At 38.3% G+C, this 17747-nt stretch overlaps 1 protein-coding gene across 4 annotated transcripts in view; it reads right to left on the bottom strand.

The window, feature by feature from the left end:
* The window catches only part of Cfap61 (cilia and flagella associated protein 61), a 283555-nt gene that overhangs the window by 220339 nt on the left and 45469 nt on the right, over window positions 1-17747 (bottom strand). For all 4 annotated transcript variants that reach the window (XM_047537641.1, XM_047537646.1, XM_047537643.1 and 1 more), the window contains exon 8: window positions 12177-12336. In XM_047537641.1, the coding sequence (XP_047393597.1) occupies window positions 12177-12336 (160 nt within the window). The remainder of the gene's footprint in view (window positions 1-12176; window positions 12337-17747) is intronic.

The raw sequence follows: 17747 nt of genomic DNA, 5'->3' as shown, positions 1-17747 counted from the left end.
ACTCAGCCAAAATCAGCAGAGCTGCCTTGCTGACCCCAGACACAAGAACAATACAAGTTCATTATAGTATGCCACTTTAGTTTGTCATTTGGTTGTTGTCAGCATTACTATGGCAATGAATTATTTATGTAGTAGTAAAATAAAATGGAAAGAAAATACCAATTAAATTTATGTACCACTGGTGAGATTAATAAGGAATGACAGTTAAAGATTAAACCACACAGAATAGATTCTCTGTCTTCAATGCAATTAAACTAAACCTAGTAGTAAAAAGATAACTAGAATATCTTTGATAAAATGTACTACATATATACAAAGGAATATCATTCGACCTTAGAAAAGAAGGAAATCCTGCAATATATGAGAATATTAAGGAAACTTGAGGATATTATGCTAAGTTAAATAAGGTGGTCACAGACAAATAATGCATGATTCATTTATTAAGATGTCTAAAATAGTCAAATTCATAGAAGCAGAGATAATGTAGAGATCAGGAATAAAGAAACTGGGCTGGGGAGAGAGCTCAGGGGTAAAGTAGTTGCCTAGCATATTCAAGACCCTTGGTTTGATCACCAGCACCATAAGAAATAAAAAAGAAATTATTACAGATTTCTGCACAGATGAGAATAGCTGAAATAATTCTAAATTTTTTACTTATAACATCACTTTAATCATGTGATCAAAGTGATATACATCATCAGTAATGAGACTGAAAATGTGTCATACCAATAAGATGGACTGAGAACCCAAAGTGCCCTCTACATAACATGAAAATCATCATGAGGAAACTACCACAAAGTAAAGTACACTCTCCAAAGTTATGGACCTACAATCATCAAAAGTATCCAGATCTTAAAAGTCAAGGAAAGACTAAAGAACTATTCCAAACTTAAAGACAGTATGACTGTGATGGTTTAGACATAAGGAATCCCCCAAAAACTTATGTAGGAGACAATGCAAAAATTTTTAGAGGTGAAATTAGATTATGAATTATAGTCTAATCAGTGAATTAATTGACTGATATGGATTAACTGAGTGGGTAACTGCTTTTCTCTTCTACACCCTTCCACCATGATTTTCTGCCTTGCCTCAGGCCCAGAGCAAAGGAATTAGCTGTCCATGGACTGAAACCTCTGAAATTGAGTACCAAATACTTTCCCTCCTCTAAAATTGTTCTTACCAAGTCTTTTGGTCACAGTGAGAAAAAGTTGACTAAAATAATGATTGAGATATAAGAAATTAAGAGATAGATATAAAGGAGACAAAATAAAGGACAAGGAAATATAATTTTTTTAATGTTTAAAAAACATACATGTATTTGTAGATTTGTGGTACTGGGTATGGAACTCTGGGAAAATCTGCCAGATTTTTTTTTTTTTTTTTTTTTTTTTTAAATTTCAACACAGGTTCTCACTAAGTCATCCAGGCTGGCCTCAAATGTGTGATCCTCCTGCCTCGGGCTCCCGGTAGCTTGCATTATAGCCATGGCCACTGTACCAGGATCTATGGAAGTTTTAATCCAGTGACCACACTCAGTGGATGACTCATGCACACTGTAGGGAATTCTGAGGTCTCTTCCCGCAAGTTCTGGGAATCTCCTGAGTCTTTAGAGGACAGTGGGGCCTGCAGTAGTTTTTGTCTTTAGCTGGGAATGTGACTGCAGATTGTGCTCCTGACCAGGGCTGAGACAACGGGTCCAGTCCATAGATGAAAGGGGCAGAATGATGGGGTCTGTAACTAGAAAAAAGGATCTGACCCCCATGGTTTGAGGAATGACGTTGACCTGAGGGCACTTCGGCCTCTGCAGGAGGAATTATAATTTTAATCTAAAGTTCTGCAAGAACTTTTCAGGCCTGTTGCTCTCCAGATTAGTTCTTTTCCCAGGCTCATTACTCCCAAATTTCTGGGAAATCTGTAAATCTTAAAGTTATTGTAAATTTACTCACTTAAAAAAAATTATCTTGTGCACTGTTAACAAGCCTCTGGAAAAAAAATGGATTAAGCAAAGAGAGATACATTTTAAGAAACCTATAATTTATAAAGACTTTCCAACAGTATATATAGATCAGATAATGGATACCATATCAGCCTAGGGATCCTTAGAATGACCAGACCACCATAAACCCTCTTGTGATCACCTAACTGACATCACTCTCGTGTACATTCCATGCTCACCTACCCCACACCAAGCTTCTTTTAAAAGAGCCTGAGAACCTCAAGAGTGTCTCTCACTGCCAGCATTCTCCCTTGAATATGTTTTCCTTGCTTTCCTAAATAGATCTCTATGTCTCTATTGGTACATCCTTAAATTCATTTCTATGGAATTTTTCCAGGACTCTACTCATCCTGAATTGAGGTTTTCCCTTCTCAGGAAACTCTTAGGGTCTATTCCATTGATGTGACAACTAACTGCAGTCTGTCATTCTAGACTGGATCCTTCTGCATTGAAGGATATTATTGGGACAAATGGAGAAATGGGAATATGTCCCATGGGTTGAGTTAGATGACAATAACTTATTCACATTAATGCCCTGACTGGTGGAGATTTGAGGTTATAAAGGATTATGTCCCTCTGTGTAGAAAGTATACACTGAAGTATTCAAAGGTGACCTAGTATCATGTTGTTAGCTTATTCTCGAAAAAATAATCTCAACTTGTTTGTAAATTTAAGGTTGTTTCCATTTAATTAAACAAGAACACATAATTAAATGAAATTAATATTTCATTTAATTAATTGTCTACACATTTTTTTAGATGTATAATACTGGGCCTGGTGGCACACACCTATAATCCTGGTGACTTGGGAGGCTGAGGCAGGAGGATTGCACATTTGAAGTCAGACTCAGCATCTTAAGGAGACCCTGTCTCAAAATGAAAAATAGAGGGCTGGGGAGATAGCTCAATTGGTAGAGTGCTCGCCTCGCAAGCACAAGGCCCTGAGTTCGATCCCCAGTACCGCAAAAAAAAAAAAAAAAAAAAAAGATTGTCTAAAAAAAAAATGAAAAATAGAAAGGACTAGGGTATAGCTTAATGGTAGTATAGCCCTGGATTCAATCCCCAGTACCAAGAAAAGAACAAATTTAAAAAGAGAAAAAAATTAAAACTATTGCTTTAGTGCCACTTCCATGACTCTTTTTTTTTTTTTTTTTTCCAGTACTGGGAATTGAACCCAGGATTTGTCATTTTAATGCATCACCTCCAGTCCCCAGTCCTCTTCATAGCACCTGTTTCTTAGGCAGTGGCACTCATACCTCAATGCACTTTGCATTGATTTTTTTCCTCAAGAGATTATACCTTAACTATTTCCCCTCACTATTTGTAACCTTCTTTTTAAAGGCTGCTGTTTAGAGTGGAGGCCCAAAGTTGAGCTATGTCCCTCTGGTAGATTTTGGACTTCAAAACTTGTTTGTTTACTTGAATATTTTGTTTGTTGGTTTTGGTATTATAATCAAGCTATTCTTGCCTATCTATCTTTTTGCATTACTAGGACTGTTTTTTCAGTCTTGTTATAGTTGAAGTCACAGAATATGAACCTTTACTGGATTTTGATAACCATGACTAAGTTCTATTTCAAAGTATTATGTCAGTCAACATTCGAAGCTCTCAGCACTCTGAGTGCTCCTACGATGCTTCAGGGTCACAACTAAGTATTTTAATTACAGTACATATTTATAATTTATTAGACAAAAAGCGGGGGAAAGATGTTTGTTTTTAATGTTCATTTCAATTTTAGGGAAGCTGAATATTTTCCCACACTTATTATGAATAATTTTTATATGATTAGTTTTGTGATTTGCTTATTTTTCTCTTTACTCCAAGTTATTTCATATAGATTTAAATCAGCATTCAATAAAAAATTCAGTCTTTTTCCACAGAGTTGGATATATATATTCACACACACACACACACACACACACACACACACACACACATTCTACAACTGTATGCTAATGATTTTTTTGGGGGGGTGTTCTGTGGATTGAAACCAGGGTCATAGAAATGTTAAATGCATACTCTTCCTTTGACTTATAGTCAAAACCACCCTAATAATTTTTTAATCTTCATTATACTAGGTGCGGCTTTTCAAGAAAAATTAAATTTCCTATCATTGATTCATAAAGACCTGAGTCTATGAATAACCTTGAGGGAAAACATGAAAGTTGTCAAAAATGCTTGTATGGCACCTCTCCCATCTTTCACAGAACAAGCCCATGTGGACATGGAGGTTGGAAAACACCAAAATCTCAAGCGAAATGCAGTGAGGAGAAGGCCTGCAACCCAGTAGCAAAATAACTGGCTTCGTGTTGTGCATCAGAATTAATAAATTTTCCTTTGTTTGTTGCCATGTGCAAAGACTGTGATTTTTAGTAATTGCTTCCTTAGTTGCTTCGCTCAGATTAAATTTGGCCCATGATATTTTAAGAGTCGTCAAAAACCCTTTGTAAACAGACAGAGCTCACAGTGACCCCCGTGCAATGGGTGCAGCCCACCGACAGTCAATTTAATCAAGGGCAAATTCAGAGTACTCATGGCAAGCAATTGATTTTCAAGAGAAAAGTCAGCGGGATCAAACAGCCAGTTGGGATGAAAATCCCTTGAATCACCCCTATCACCGTGTTTTCTAGCAAGCAACTCCTGCTTCCATATAGTGTAATAGCCAAATTACTATAATTATCCTACAACACAAGTGGCATATCAACATTATTTTAAACATGGATTTTTTGCATAATCTTTCATTATTATCATTCAGCCTCCCATTTGGAAATGAAAAACAACAACAAACTGTGATCTACCCCCAAAAGAAAAAAGGTCACCAGAGAGAATAAATAAAAGGGTTATTTACATGTGAATATGCTGAGATGTGTTTTACAGTCAAATACACTCTTGAAATTCATTAAATGCCTTCTCCCCTGCTTCATAAATATGGGCAAAAGAGACATCGCCTACTGAGAAAATAATCCCAGCACATAATGATCATAACGAATAAAAATAAAGCCACTTTTCTTTCAAAGACCTCCAGGCCCTATATCAAAATGCGTCTGTATTTCCACCATTGTGAAATGAATCTGACTGCTGGAGAGCAAGGCTGAGTCATATCACAGGTTGCTCCCAGGGCTGAAGAGGAGAGTAGGAATGTGGACCACAGTGGCTTGCTCTCTGCAAAATAATAAATTCTTAAGTGGTTGCCATTTGTTTGTTGCTGCCATTGTTTTTGAAGACACTAGAAAGGGTTGGGAAACCAACATTGGAATGAAGAAAGAAAATCAGCAACAGGTTGTGCTAAATAACCATAAGGCCCACCCAGGGGGCTTTTAGGGCCGTGTCCCTAGCAGCAAGCTCTGGGTTTCAGGTCTGGTTCATATTCTTCCTGGTATGCTACAAGTTCAAGGGTTCAGCCCTGTAAAACCTCTAGTCAGATTGTCAACCCTGAAGATAGCCAATTCAACCTGAGCATAGGTCTGGTATTATTTATTATAAATGATTATTTATCAAGATCTCTAGCAAAGCAATAAAACTCACATCGTTAATTCTAGAAAACTGTAAGTTGGCACAAGAGTAGCTAAAGCTTTGGAAGGAGGTAGTCTGGTTACCTTCATATGCTAAAGACACTGAGTAGCTTAAAAATAAAACACAAACTGTTAATTGGAACAAATGTAAGTTGATATGTTACGCTTTGCATCATTAAATATATCAGATGTTGCTGCCACTATCTATATTATCATAGCTTTGCAGCTATAAGGCACAGAAGACATGCTGCCAGACCCTAGGCAAAGAAAAGCCGGGGGGAGGAGGGAAAAATGAGATGCTAAAACCCAAATCACGGGGATTTAAAAAATGGCATATTGGGTGGCAACAACATGGTATGGCCTCTGAGAGAGAGGCCCAGAACTTACCCTAACTTCCTGGGAAGTGGGGTAGCCAGGGGACTGAAGGCTGAGTAAAGCTCCTCTCCTGGGGGACACCTAAAACCCACACCAGGAGCAGAGAGAAGCCGACTCAGTGAGAAATAGAGGGTGGGAGGAGGGAGAAAGGTGTCACTACTAGGACAGAGGGCTGGGTGACTGCAGCTTGTATCCAGCCCGGGGAAGAAAGTGGGTTCATGAAAGGACATAAATTCCGGTATGGCCCCCACCCTGAACATACAGCACTCAGGAACCATGGAAGGAAGGGGGATACCATGGAGTTTCTTGTGGGTTCAACTCTGTCTCTTCCCATCCCACCACCCCAAAACTCTATGTGTTGAAGTCTCAACCCCTGGTACTTCAGAATGGGACTATTTGGAGGCAGAGTCTTTAAAGAGGTAATTAAGTTAAAATGAGGTCACTAAGGTGAGCCTTAATCTACTATTACGAGTATTTTCATAGGAAGAAAAATATCTGAACACAGATGGGTACAGAGAGAAACCCATGTAAAGATCCAGGGAGAAGCTGGTTAACTGCAACCCAACGAGAGAGGTCTCAGAAGAAACCAACCCTGTTGAAACATGTTGATCTTAGACTCATGCCTCAGAATTGTGAGACAATAAATTTCTGTTATTTAAACAATCTCATCCATAGTACTTTGTTATGGCAGCCCTGGGAAATTAATACAAAACCCTAGTAGTTCACTACTTAGATATAAATAACATGACTGGTGTTCAAAAAATGTTCTGAGAGATAACATAAAAATACACTGGCAGGAATATTGCCATGGTCTGTGATGGGTGTTTTGTTCATATTTGGAATCCATGTTAAGAGAAGAATAAAGTAAAATAGAAGAGAACTGGGAATATAAAATGGAACCTTAGGATGAGAGGATAAAAGACCTGGGAGTATATAATACACAATAAATAAGAATTTAGTCATTGTTTTTTAGCCCTGGCACATTGAGAGTGATTCCAGATGTTTCCTAGCTCAACAGAGAACAGACTCTGTGGTAAGAAGCAAATGTAAGTTCAATGAAAAGAAATTAAATAAGATATAAACATTTCCTGACAGCAAGAGTGATTTTTTTTTAAAATAACTTTAAAGGTGACATTGCTGTTTTAACATGGGGATGTTATGAAAATTATTATTTTGAAGGGCCTTTTAATGTATAATAAGCAACACCTCCTGTATGGCTTGGTTACAAGGGGCTACTCTAATTATGCTTTTGAAAGCCCACAATTCTGTTATATAAAATTAAATTTCTCCCTGCCAAAGAGCACTTCAAATTCTACAGAGATTTTGTAAGGTGGGCCCTGGGTGCGTAATGAGATTTACAAGTCTGAACCTCGCAGGGGTCTTTTAAAAGAGATCTGTGCTGCCCAGAACACACCGGCCTACATGAGGAACAAAAGTTTTGTTTTGTTTGCTTGTTTTTATTTTTTTATTAACTTTTAAATGTGGCAATGCCAATGCAGCTGTGGAAATGCAGGCTGTGCCCTATTTTGCTGTATGCATCATCAAGAAAATTGCCAGCTCAATTCTGATTCCAAAATCTTTATTGTGATGATGTAGGTAACAAAAGACACAGTTTGATTTGCAAATGCCACACAGGGCCAGTGGTGTGGCCAGTTGGAAAAAAAACACTGTTTGGGGCTCTTTTATTGTTACGGAAGGAGAATATTCATTAATTGCCAGGCACATGGAACCTTTTGATGTGGCTCCATACTTTTTGCAGACTCCTAACATTTTAAAAGGGGTCTTATTACATTAACATTAAGTAATTAGTACAAAACATTTAAGGGGTTCTCTTAGTATAATGTCCCACACAAGCAGAAAGTCTTTTTTTCTCATATGTATTACTGTTTCTTTGTGAATTTTTCCAACATTCCAGTAACTTGCTACTTCTCAACTAAGTTCTCCACTAAATAAAAAATTAACTTTTACAAGTTTTTTCCTCTCTGGGACAAAATCATTATCCTTAGAACTTGTTCTCATTGGTCCCAGTATAGTCCTAAGGTCTAGAACATAAAAATCAAAATTTACAAATGTGACATGGGTTAGATATACAAAATGGGGAGCATTTTAATTCAGGTAAAATGCAAATTGAATGTGCATAACTAAACTTTTTAGACTCAATGGAAACATAAGGCTGAAATGATGAAGAACAGTAGGGTAATCAAAATGTGTGTAAAGAACTGGAGAAAGAAGGCTACCATATTAGCTAAAGAATGTTAACTCTTGACATCTTTCTGCTTTGAAAGGATTGAGGTTGGTGTGCAATTCAAGTTTTTACAGGTGATGGAAAAAGAGAGACTTTAAGTTGAAGATTTGAGAACAAGCACTTTATTTACAGTAAGTACCAGGAGGAGACTGAGGAAGAGAGACCAGGAAAGGAAAGCAACTAACAAAACATGTGTTACCACTTAGATTACCATTGTGGGATTATCAATCTCAAACTCGTATTTCAGAGTCCTCCCACCTGAGGGTTGGGGGAGTTGAGGTATTTATATCCTAACTCCAGTCCATTGTGGTTGATATAAACAAATGATTTCACAGATGGTAGGAAAAGACTAGAAAAGTAGTATGTTGGTCTAGTTCCCTTAGAAACAGACCTTGAGTCGAAAATTCAAGTGTAACCATTTATTTGGGAGTAGACAGAGAAAGCACCTATGGGGGAATAAGGATTCCACTTAGGAAGGTAAGTCTGCTCCTGAAGTGTTAATTTCCTGTCACTTCCCACTGGTTTCTACCACAGATCAAAGTGGCTTTCCATAATTCTGGAAAGGTTCACGTATACAGAGGAGAAGATTCCAGCAGAAGGAATTTGTGCCCATGCACATGCACACACACACACTAAAATCTCAGGGATATGGATGGGTCCGCTGATAGCTCATTAAAGTAACCATTCATTAAATAACTCGCTGACCTGGAAAAATGTGATCATGTATGTAGTGAAGCAGACCTACCTGTTCACTGGTGTTTTCAGATATGGTCATCCAAGATAAAAACTCACCTTGAGCTGGGGATGTACTCAGGGGCAGAATGCCTGCCCAGTATGGTCAATCATACTTAAAGAAAAGAGGACAATAAGACACCATGTCCTAGAAAGCCCCTTTTCATTCCCCTAAACCCAGCCAAGTTAAGGGAACAATGAGAGCAAGTCTAGGCTGGAATGTTCGGATACATAATATTTTGAAGGACACTGGCTTTCTCTCACATATGCTGGAAGTTAGGGCAAGTCAGTGTTATCTGTAGAAAGCTACAATTTTGCAAGTATGTCAGGACAGCTGCTCTTTGGGATTTTGGTCATATAAGGAGCAAAGCAAGTTAATGCTGGTGACACCCCTGTTTTTGTAACTTAACTTATAAAACCCCTCCCCCTGTGGTAACTGGTGTGGATAAGAGAACCAGGAAGAGGGAGGTGCTGTCCAGATGGTGCCTCTGGTAAGGTACTAGAGGCACTGCATGCAGCACAGATGCACCCGTCCAGCCTATTGCCTTTGGAACATCCCCCTGAGCATTTCTCAAAAACTCTGTCTCATCATTCCATGTTTGGTGCCCTTCTTGGTCTCTTGGCAACCTATTTTACTGCCTTAGCACAAGCTTGGTGGTAGATGGTACTCATGAATGAGGTGGTGGGTTCTATCCCCAGCAACAAAAAAGTGAAACATAAGACTGTCACCTTGCACAGAAGCAGAAAGAGACAGGATCTGAGTTCTGGGTCAGTCATTGATGAGCTGTAAAACCTTGGATGAGTTGGACAGAGGTGAAATGGAGAGAACTTCACCTGCCCTAGCCCCTCTACAGCAAGTTTTGAGGGTAAAATGAGAAAATATACATATGAAAAACCTTTGAAGTAGAAAAAGCACTAAATAATATACAAGATATAAGGACAGCAATGTGTGCTTGTTTGAAATGAGAATTTTGGTTCATATTTTAGGGAAATTATATTTCCTTTAACTTGAGACTTTCATCAGAAAAAAAAATGTCACAGTAAGTAGATCACAGTACATTTAGAATTTTCTCTGGAGCCTCATTCTTTGTTGTTGTTGATACGAAGATGGCAGCAAAATGTGTTGATGACTCTTTTCTTAGATATAATGAGCTGTTGATGATTTGTAAATCCATCCCTGAGTTATTTGGAAGTCTACAATAGTAGCTCCCTTTGTGAAAATTTCATAAAGAATCATCTTTGTACCATGAACATAAAGCTGATTTTCAAAAGTAAACAAGGTCCAGAAGATAACAAGAAAAGTTTTCCTATTTCTTTCACTTACCAAGCTATCCTTACAGCAACTGATTTTAAGTAAAAATACTGAGGGAGGTAAAGAGTAGTAAGTCTTGGGGGCTTTGCTAGACAAAGACATATGTGTGATTTTTAAGTCCAGAGTTCTGTTTAAATTTGAGTCCTCCCCTCATTAGGTTTCTAAGACAGGAATTTTCTATTCATTCTATGTAGGGAATATCAGTAGCTATATATAGAACCACTCAGGAGGAACTGAATGGAAGAGATTGTTTTTTCAGCTTGTTTGTAATAACAGCAGTATGGAGGGGGCAACTTACAAATTTGTAGGACTTACTCTGTGCTTTGGCATGGAGCTAAGCACATCACAAAAATTCTAATATTTAACCCTCCCAATATTTCTTTGGATTAGATTATTTTTATATCCATCTTATATCTGAGAACATTGAGCTATAACAAGGCTCCTATTTGATGTCATCTTCAAAGAAGAATTTAAGCATTGGAAAATGATAATGACAATTTAGAGTTCAGGACTGTCTCATGGTGAAAAGTTTCTTCAGATCACTCCTATGATGTCTTTTGGCTGAGAAGCCTGGGCAGCTGGCCTTCACTATGAAACAGCAATAACCTTAAATATCTCTGGGTGTTGTCATCAGTACAAAAAGCAAGCACTTCTACACCCATGGACTCACAAGTTCTCTGTGATGAGTGTGTAGAATCAGACAAGGTCTTCATACCCATGCACTTGGTTTCCCATCCAGGGGATATAACCAGCGGAATCACCACCTGCTTTTGTCTAGATTTCCAAATCCTATGCCACCAACCAAAGTATTCCTCTACCTATGTTTGAACGATCTTGATATACTCTTTCACACAGGAGAAAGAGCAATTCAAAACACCCTGATTCTACCTTGGAGAAACTCAAGTAGGTGAAAGACCAATCACAAAAAGTAACACTGCTAATAAAGAGGATCAACATTTTACCAAGCACTGAATTTATTTGAGAAGCTGTGTAAAGCACTTTCACATGGCTTATCTGGGTGAAACTTCAAGACTCCTCTGTGTAGAAGACATTACTATTTTCTCTGCTTTGCAAATGAAGAAACCCAGGTTTAAGAAGTAAATTAACATACTTAAAGTCACTCTGGGTGAAACTTTAAGACTCCCTAGTGTGGGAGAATTACTATTATTCTCTACTTTGCAAATGAAGAAACCCAAATTTGAGAACTGAAATAACATACCCAAAATCACTAGCCTGCATGTGTCTGCCATAAGAACTCAAACACATTTCACTACAAAGACACCCATGGATATGGTGAGCCCTTGTTAAATCAAAACACAGAAGTTTAAGATTACCTCATTCTATTTGGTGAAAATCCTGACACAGACAATATTTCAAAGTTGATTTTATTATTTCATATAGCTAGAAATTAGCAAGTTAAAAATGACTACTTGCAGTAGACCTATGCTAGGTAAGATTTTGTCAAAGACATAGACACAGAAGTATGAATTGCTGGGATTAACATTTTACAAATCTCTTGAGTTCCTTTTATTTATTTACTTATTTTTTGGTGATGCTGGGAATGAAACCCAGGGCTTTGAATATGCCAGGCAAGTGCTCTACCATTGAGCTATATCCCCAGATTCTTGAGTTCTTAATTTGAAATAATCATTTGTTCTATTTTGGCTTTGTGTGTGCATGCATGTGTGCCCATGTGCACATGTGTGTAAAATCCTGAAATGCCAGCAATTATTTTACCATGACTTATTTTTAGCAATGAAAATTCTGACTTTGGGAGCCCTTGACTGCAAGGACAATATGTCTAAATATACCAATGCACTTTTGACCTCCTCTGCCCATAGATAATTTTTGTATAACAATGAGATTAACCACAGGAACTACTCCTAAAGGGGAGTGGAGAAGGAAACACAGATGTCCTCTCTAGTTTCATCACTTAGCAAAGAACACAAATATGTCCAAGGCATGGATTTTATTTGCTGAGGTGTCCCCGAGATAGCCACAATACCTTGACCTTCTTGAACATCTATTTCTTCTGGTGGTTCCAGAATGTCATCAGGATGTGGGATGCAGAGTCCGTGGAAAGGTCCCAAGTCGAAGCACTCATGCAGCAAGGGCAAGTTCACTCTTGAGCACACACTCATGAACCCAACAGCTACGCCTTCGACCTGGAACATCCAAAACACCTGGTTACTCCATCAGACCCCAAGTTATTCTCATCATGAAGCTTCCATGAGCCCTGGGCATGTTGGTCTGATGGTGACTTCACAGGCACTATGAGTTGTTTAAGAGAGAAAGGAATGTCTTCCTTAAGTAGCTCTAGTGTCCAGCACAATGTAAGGTACATACAACGTGTTCAAAGAAATGTCCAATAAGAGACCACTAGAGGTGAATCCTAGAGGTGAACAAGTAACTTAGGGAAGTTGCCAGAGAGTTCTGGAGGGGAAACTATTGGAACTTAATACTTACCCTTTTTCTTGGCCAATCTCCCTGCCTGCCCCATATCCTCTGCCATCTGGTGTCTTTTTTCATTTTATCCCACTACAAATCCCAGGCCTCCTGTGCACTTTCCTCGCTCCCACCATGCACAGGTCATGGTAAAATGGGTCATTGTTCCAGGGCCCATCTGATAGGTCCCCAATTCAGAGAGCATTCATGCTTATTAGCTCCTTAATATGTTGGAACTCTTCAACTTCTCTTGAATTTATTTATTGGATGGTCTGATGGGAGGAAAGCTGAGGAAAGAAGGTTTGGTGGCAAATAGTTGTGTGAACCTGAGTAAGGTTGGGTAGGTTCACCAGGTAGGACTGATCTCCAAATGCACCTCCACTTAGCATCCTAACAGAATTGGGTTTTAATGTTCTTGCAGTGTTCCTATGATTTTATGTCATTAATGAGAGATACACAGGTGGGAAGTTGAGTAACTAACTGATCTCGATGTATCATTGGTACCAAAACATTATGCATTAAGGAAATATTTTAATTCTATCATATTCCACATTGAGAAAGGACTGTGATTGAAATTCCTTATTATGTTCCTTTACTAATTCCGTATTTCATTCCTTTCGGCAGGAAGAGTACTTAAATTTAAAGAGAGAGAGAGAATGTATAGTCCTTTAAATTTCACACAAATAATTCCTGTGGATTAGTAAGTGGGTTTTAAGCCAATTCCCAGTTGAATGCTTAGACTCTGCTCTTATTAGAAACCAAAATTCACTGGGTCCTATCGCTCACGTGTTCAGACATAATTTTTGGAAATATTCCATTCAGAAAGTAGAACTCAATAATCACTGCATTCCCTATTCCCAGAAATGCTGCGTTTATTCACCAGTGCCCAGTCAGAAAAATGGTCAATGCTTTAACATCCTAAAACAGAGAATCAATTGATAATAATGCTTAATCTTTTAGATGGCACAGAAAAATGTTAAATATTAAATGTTAAAATGTTAACTATTTCCTAACCTATCTTCAATTAAAAACCATTTGTTCTCAAGGGTGTTTTTGAAAAATAAATGTGAGATGCCCTTTATTTTCTCCCCAAAAATGAAATTCAAAAAGAATTTTTTTAAAAATGAATTTTTCCATGTGTATTCCTTCCTTTACAGGACCCCCCAAATGTTACTTGCTATAAAAGACTGGATTTACACAGCTGTTTTACAAAGCCATTGACACTTTAATAAAAGTCCAAAATAAACATTTTAATTTTTTTCCCAAATAACAAGTGATTGTTTGTCTTGTTTGCACTCGTGAACAAAGGCTGCGTAGCTGCAGTTGTCTGGCTTCTCTGTAATTTTAGGCCCAAGACTCAGCAGACGCTGATTAACCAATCCATCTACCATATGTGCAGAAAGAGGCGGCCAGCCTCACTCCCGGCAGGGAAAATTGGCATCCATCTTGGTTCACATGGAGATGTCCTTCTAATCTACAGCCGTGTTGGCGCAACGAAACTTCGATGGCCTGAAATACCTTTTGCTGGCTTCACGGCGAGCTGCATGTGCATGATAAGAATGTATTATTTATAAGACCGCTGTTAGTAATGAGCTATTACACTAATGGCTCATTGTGTTTGGAATTTGATTTCAAATGGCATGGATCACACATTCTGATGAAAATGAGAGAAACATGTTTTGCCATTAGGAACAAAGATTTAGTGTTCTCCAATTCTACAACCTGTTATATTCCCATCATTCATCCAGGGTTGTAACAATTTACAAAAGTTCACAATTAAGAGACAACAACAGAGCTAGGACATTTCCTGGAAGTATCTGTTCCTTACTTTGGATTTCCTTCAGATAACTCATTTGAAAAACACTACTCTTAAACATGAATTTGTAAGAGAATCCAAATGCATCTTTGTGTGTATTTGTGTTTTCCAGAAAAATAAATGAATTTATGAACTTTCTTACTTGTGTAATGCAAAGACACAAACTGCTGGCTGTTATCTTTCAAGTCCAGAGGTCCTTTCCACCATAAAAGTCTCTTCAATTACCTTATACTTGAGAACAAAATTGCAAGTTTTGTTGTGGTTCCTGTTTGTCCTGGGAGGATCTACATGATACACACAGAAAGTTTAGATGGCTGGAAAACCAAGTGTCCACTGGCCTCATCTTCACCAACAAACACATAGACACACATGTACTTTATCATTTATAATTCCAACCAAAATGCCTGTTGGTCACCCATCCCTTTTGGGTGACAGTATTCCACAATGAGGGTTTTGTCCTCATTGTGACCACTGCTGGCGTTGATCCCCTTCTCCTGATGCCAAGAGCATGGCTAACCTGGCAGGCTCTCTCCCGCCTGCAGGTCAGTGGTGCTTACTCAGACCACTGCTGCCCATGCCCTGGATGATGCCAAAGCAGACGCTATGCCCATCTGTTTCTAGGAGCCGCCCTTGGCCTCCAACTGCCCTTCCTTGAAATCTCAGCTTGGAGTAAACACCAGATGTCGAGGTAAGCCAGGATACAGTTATGACATGGAACTTGCAGTGAAGTCACGACCCAAAACTCCTTCGAAGTAGCTATGAAGCCACAAAAAAGTCCTTGTAGCTAAAACCCCTTTAACTAGTCTTTGGTTTTCCATTTGGCTTAGGCATAGCTCTCAGGCACTCCATATGCATGGCCTGAAAATGCCATGGGCTAGTTTAGAGAGACTTGATATACTTTATTGTTATCTCTGGTCAGTGGTGGTTGCCTAAAAGCACGGTGGGCTGATAAATGCCTAATAAGCATTCAGGGGGAAAAAAAAAACCCAGATTTGGAGCACTTGCCAATTTCTGCAGTATGAATACTCTCTTTATGGCCAATTTTAGCTACTAGTGTGATAGTGTGATATAACTGAACACAGGATTGAGAAGAAGCATGTCATTAGATATATATCCACTATATAAAGACCACAGACAAAAAAAAAAAAAAAAAAAAACCTCAAGAGCACAGATAACAGTGAAATAATTGGAAATGATGAATTGAAAACATTTAGTGGCTTTGTTTTAATGTGATTTATTATGCTACAAGTTTATGTCAATGTGTTTAACAAGCAGTTTGCAAATTTCCTGAAGATTTTAAAAATAAGCTCTCTGGAGCCAGAGCAAGCTAGATTCAGAACACCACTACTCAAGAGCCTCTGAGGACTAAGGTCCTGGGAGGTCAGTGGGAGGGTGGGACAAGCACTGATCTTGAACACAAAAAGTCTTCAAGACACCAGCTATGGCTCTGTTCAGACTGGAGGTCACCTCCTAGGACCAGGTTCTCAGGGCCTGCCTCTGCTGTTCTGTTTTAAGATCAAGGTCCTTGGTCTCATCTCCACAGAACACAGAGCCTCTGATGCCCAAGGCAGCATGGCCCCTAAGAAGGCTGGGTTCTCTGGGCCTCTTTAGAGACAACAAATGATCCTTGCAGGTTTGGGACTTTGCTCTGATGTTTACACACACTAAAAGTGTGATGTATAACAAGGAAGAACAAGCAAAGGGGAAGAGGTACACACAGCTTCTGCAAAAGCACTAACTCAAGTGGTTGGGGGTAAAATTAGCAACTGGAGACCAGAGAGTTAAAAGTTTTCCAGAAACAAAGATCTCATTAAATTAGATGGGTAGATTAAAATTCCCTGCTAAGGTTTGCAGGAATCATTTCAAGTCTTTTATTTTTCTAATTGTGTAAAAACATGATTTTCCAAAATTGTGCTGCTGGGCCCAAATTCTTTCTGACCCTTCCTTTTCTCATTAGCCTAGAGCTAAAAGTTGAATAAGAATATGTGAAAACAATGCTTTAAAGGTCAAAGCAAAAACCTAAGTATGAAAAAAATTTAAAAATTAAATTAAAATTAAAATTCTTTTTTTTTTTTTTTTTTTGGGTGCTGGGGATCCAACCCAGGGCCTTGTGCTTACAAGGCAAGCACTCTACTGACTGAGCTATCTCCCCAGCCCCTAAAATTCTTTTAATGTAGTACCTCAGAAACTAATTCTGAGGGCTAGTTTTCGCCTTCAGAAACTAATGCTCATATCTGTCTAAATTCATCTAGTTCTTCACCAGATGTATTTTACCCCCATGTAGGTGAGTGGTTCACCACCTAGACTATATTTTGAAATCTTCTGGGGAGTTAAAAACAAAGAAAACAAAAAAAAACCGTGATTGTGTGGGTGTGTTGGTATGCACCTGTAATCCCAGTTACTTGGGAGACTGAGTCAGAGGAGCACTTGAGCCCATGAGCTAGAGGCCAGTCTGGGCAGGCAACACAGGATGACCTTGTCTCAAAGGCAGGGGGGTGAAAGAAAGAAAAAAGAAATTTACTTAAAATTTAAAAATTCTGATTGTGCTATACACCAAAAGATTGATTTAACTAAAGTTGATAATCCTTTAAAAAGTATACAACTCAGTGGTTTTTAGTGTATTCACAACTCTTTGTAACCACTATCCAATTCTAGAACATTTTCACCCACAATATGACAAAAAAACAAACAAAACCACCACCCATACTCATTATTGTTCACTTTCCATTTCCCTCTACTTACAGCTACTAAATGCTTTCTGTTTCTATGACTTTTCTACTTTCGGCTTTCATATAAATGCAATCATACAATATATGTCATGTCTATTCTTCCCCTTAGCATAATATTTTCTAGGTTCAAATATGTTGTAGCATGTGTCAGTACTACACTCCATTTCCTAACAACATTCCATTGAATGGATGTACCACATTTTGTTTAGTAGATCAGTAGATGGACATTTGGGTTGCTTTCCCTTATTGAGTATTATGAATAATGCTGCTGTGGACATTTGTGTATGAGTCTTTGGGTGGAAATATGTTTTCAATTCTAGGTGTGAGATTGTTGAATGGGGAAACATATGTTTAACTTTGGGAGAAAATGTTAGATTGTTTTCCAAAATTGCTGAGACATTTTATAAGCCCACCAGCAATGGGACAAAGGCTCCCATTGCTCTACATATTTCCAATGCCTGTTATTATCCTTTTAAAAAAAAAATTGTAACTATTCTGATGGAGGTAAAGTAGTAGCTCACTGTGGTTTTAATTTGCATTTCCCTACTGACATTGTAAGATGTTGAATGACATCTTATCACATGCT

The sequence above is a fragment of the Sciurus carolinensis genome, chromosome 2, assembly GCF_902686445.1.
Source record: "Sciurus carolinensis chromosome 2, mSciCar1.2, whole genome shotgun sequence".
Lineage (NCBI taxonomy): Eukaryota > Metazoa > Chordata > Mammalia > Rodentia > Sciuridae > Sciurus > Sciurus carolinensis.
This window is presented reverse-complemented; position numbering and strand designations above follow the sequence as displayed.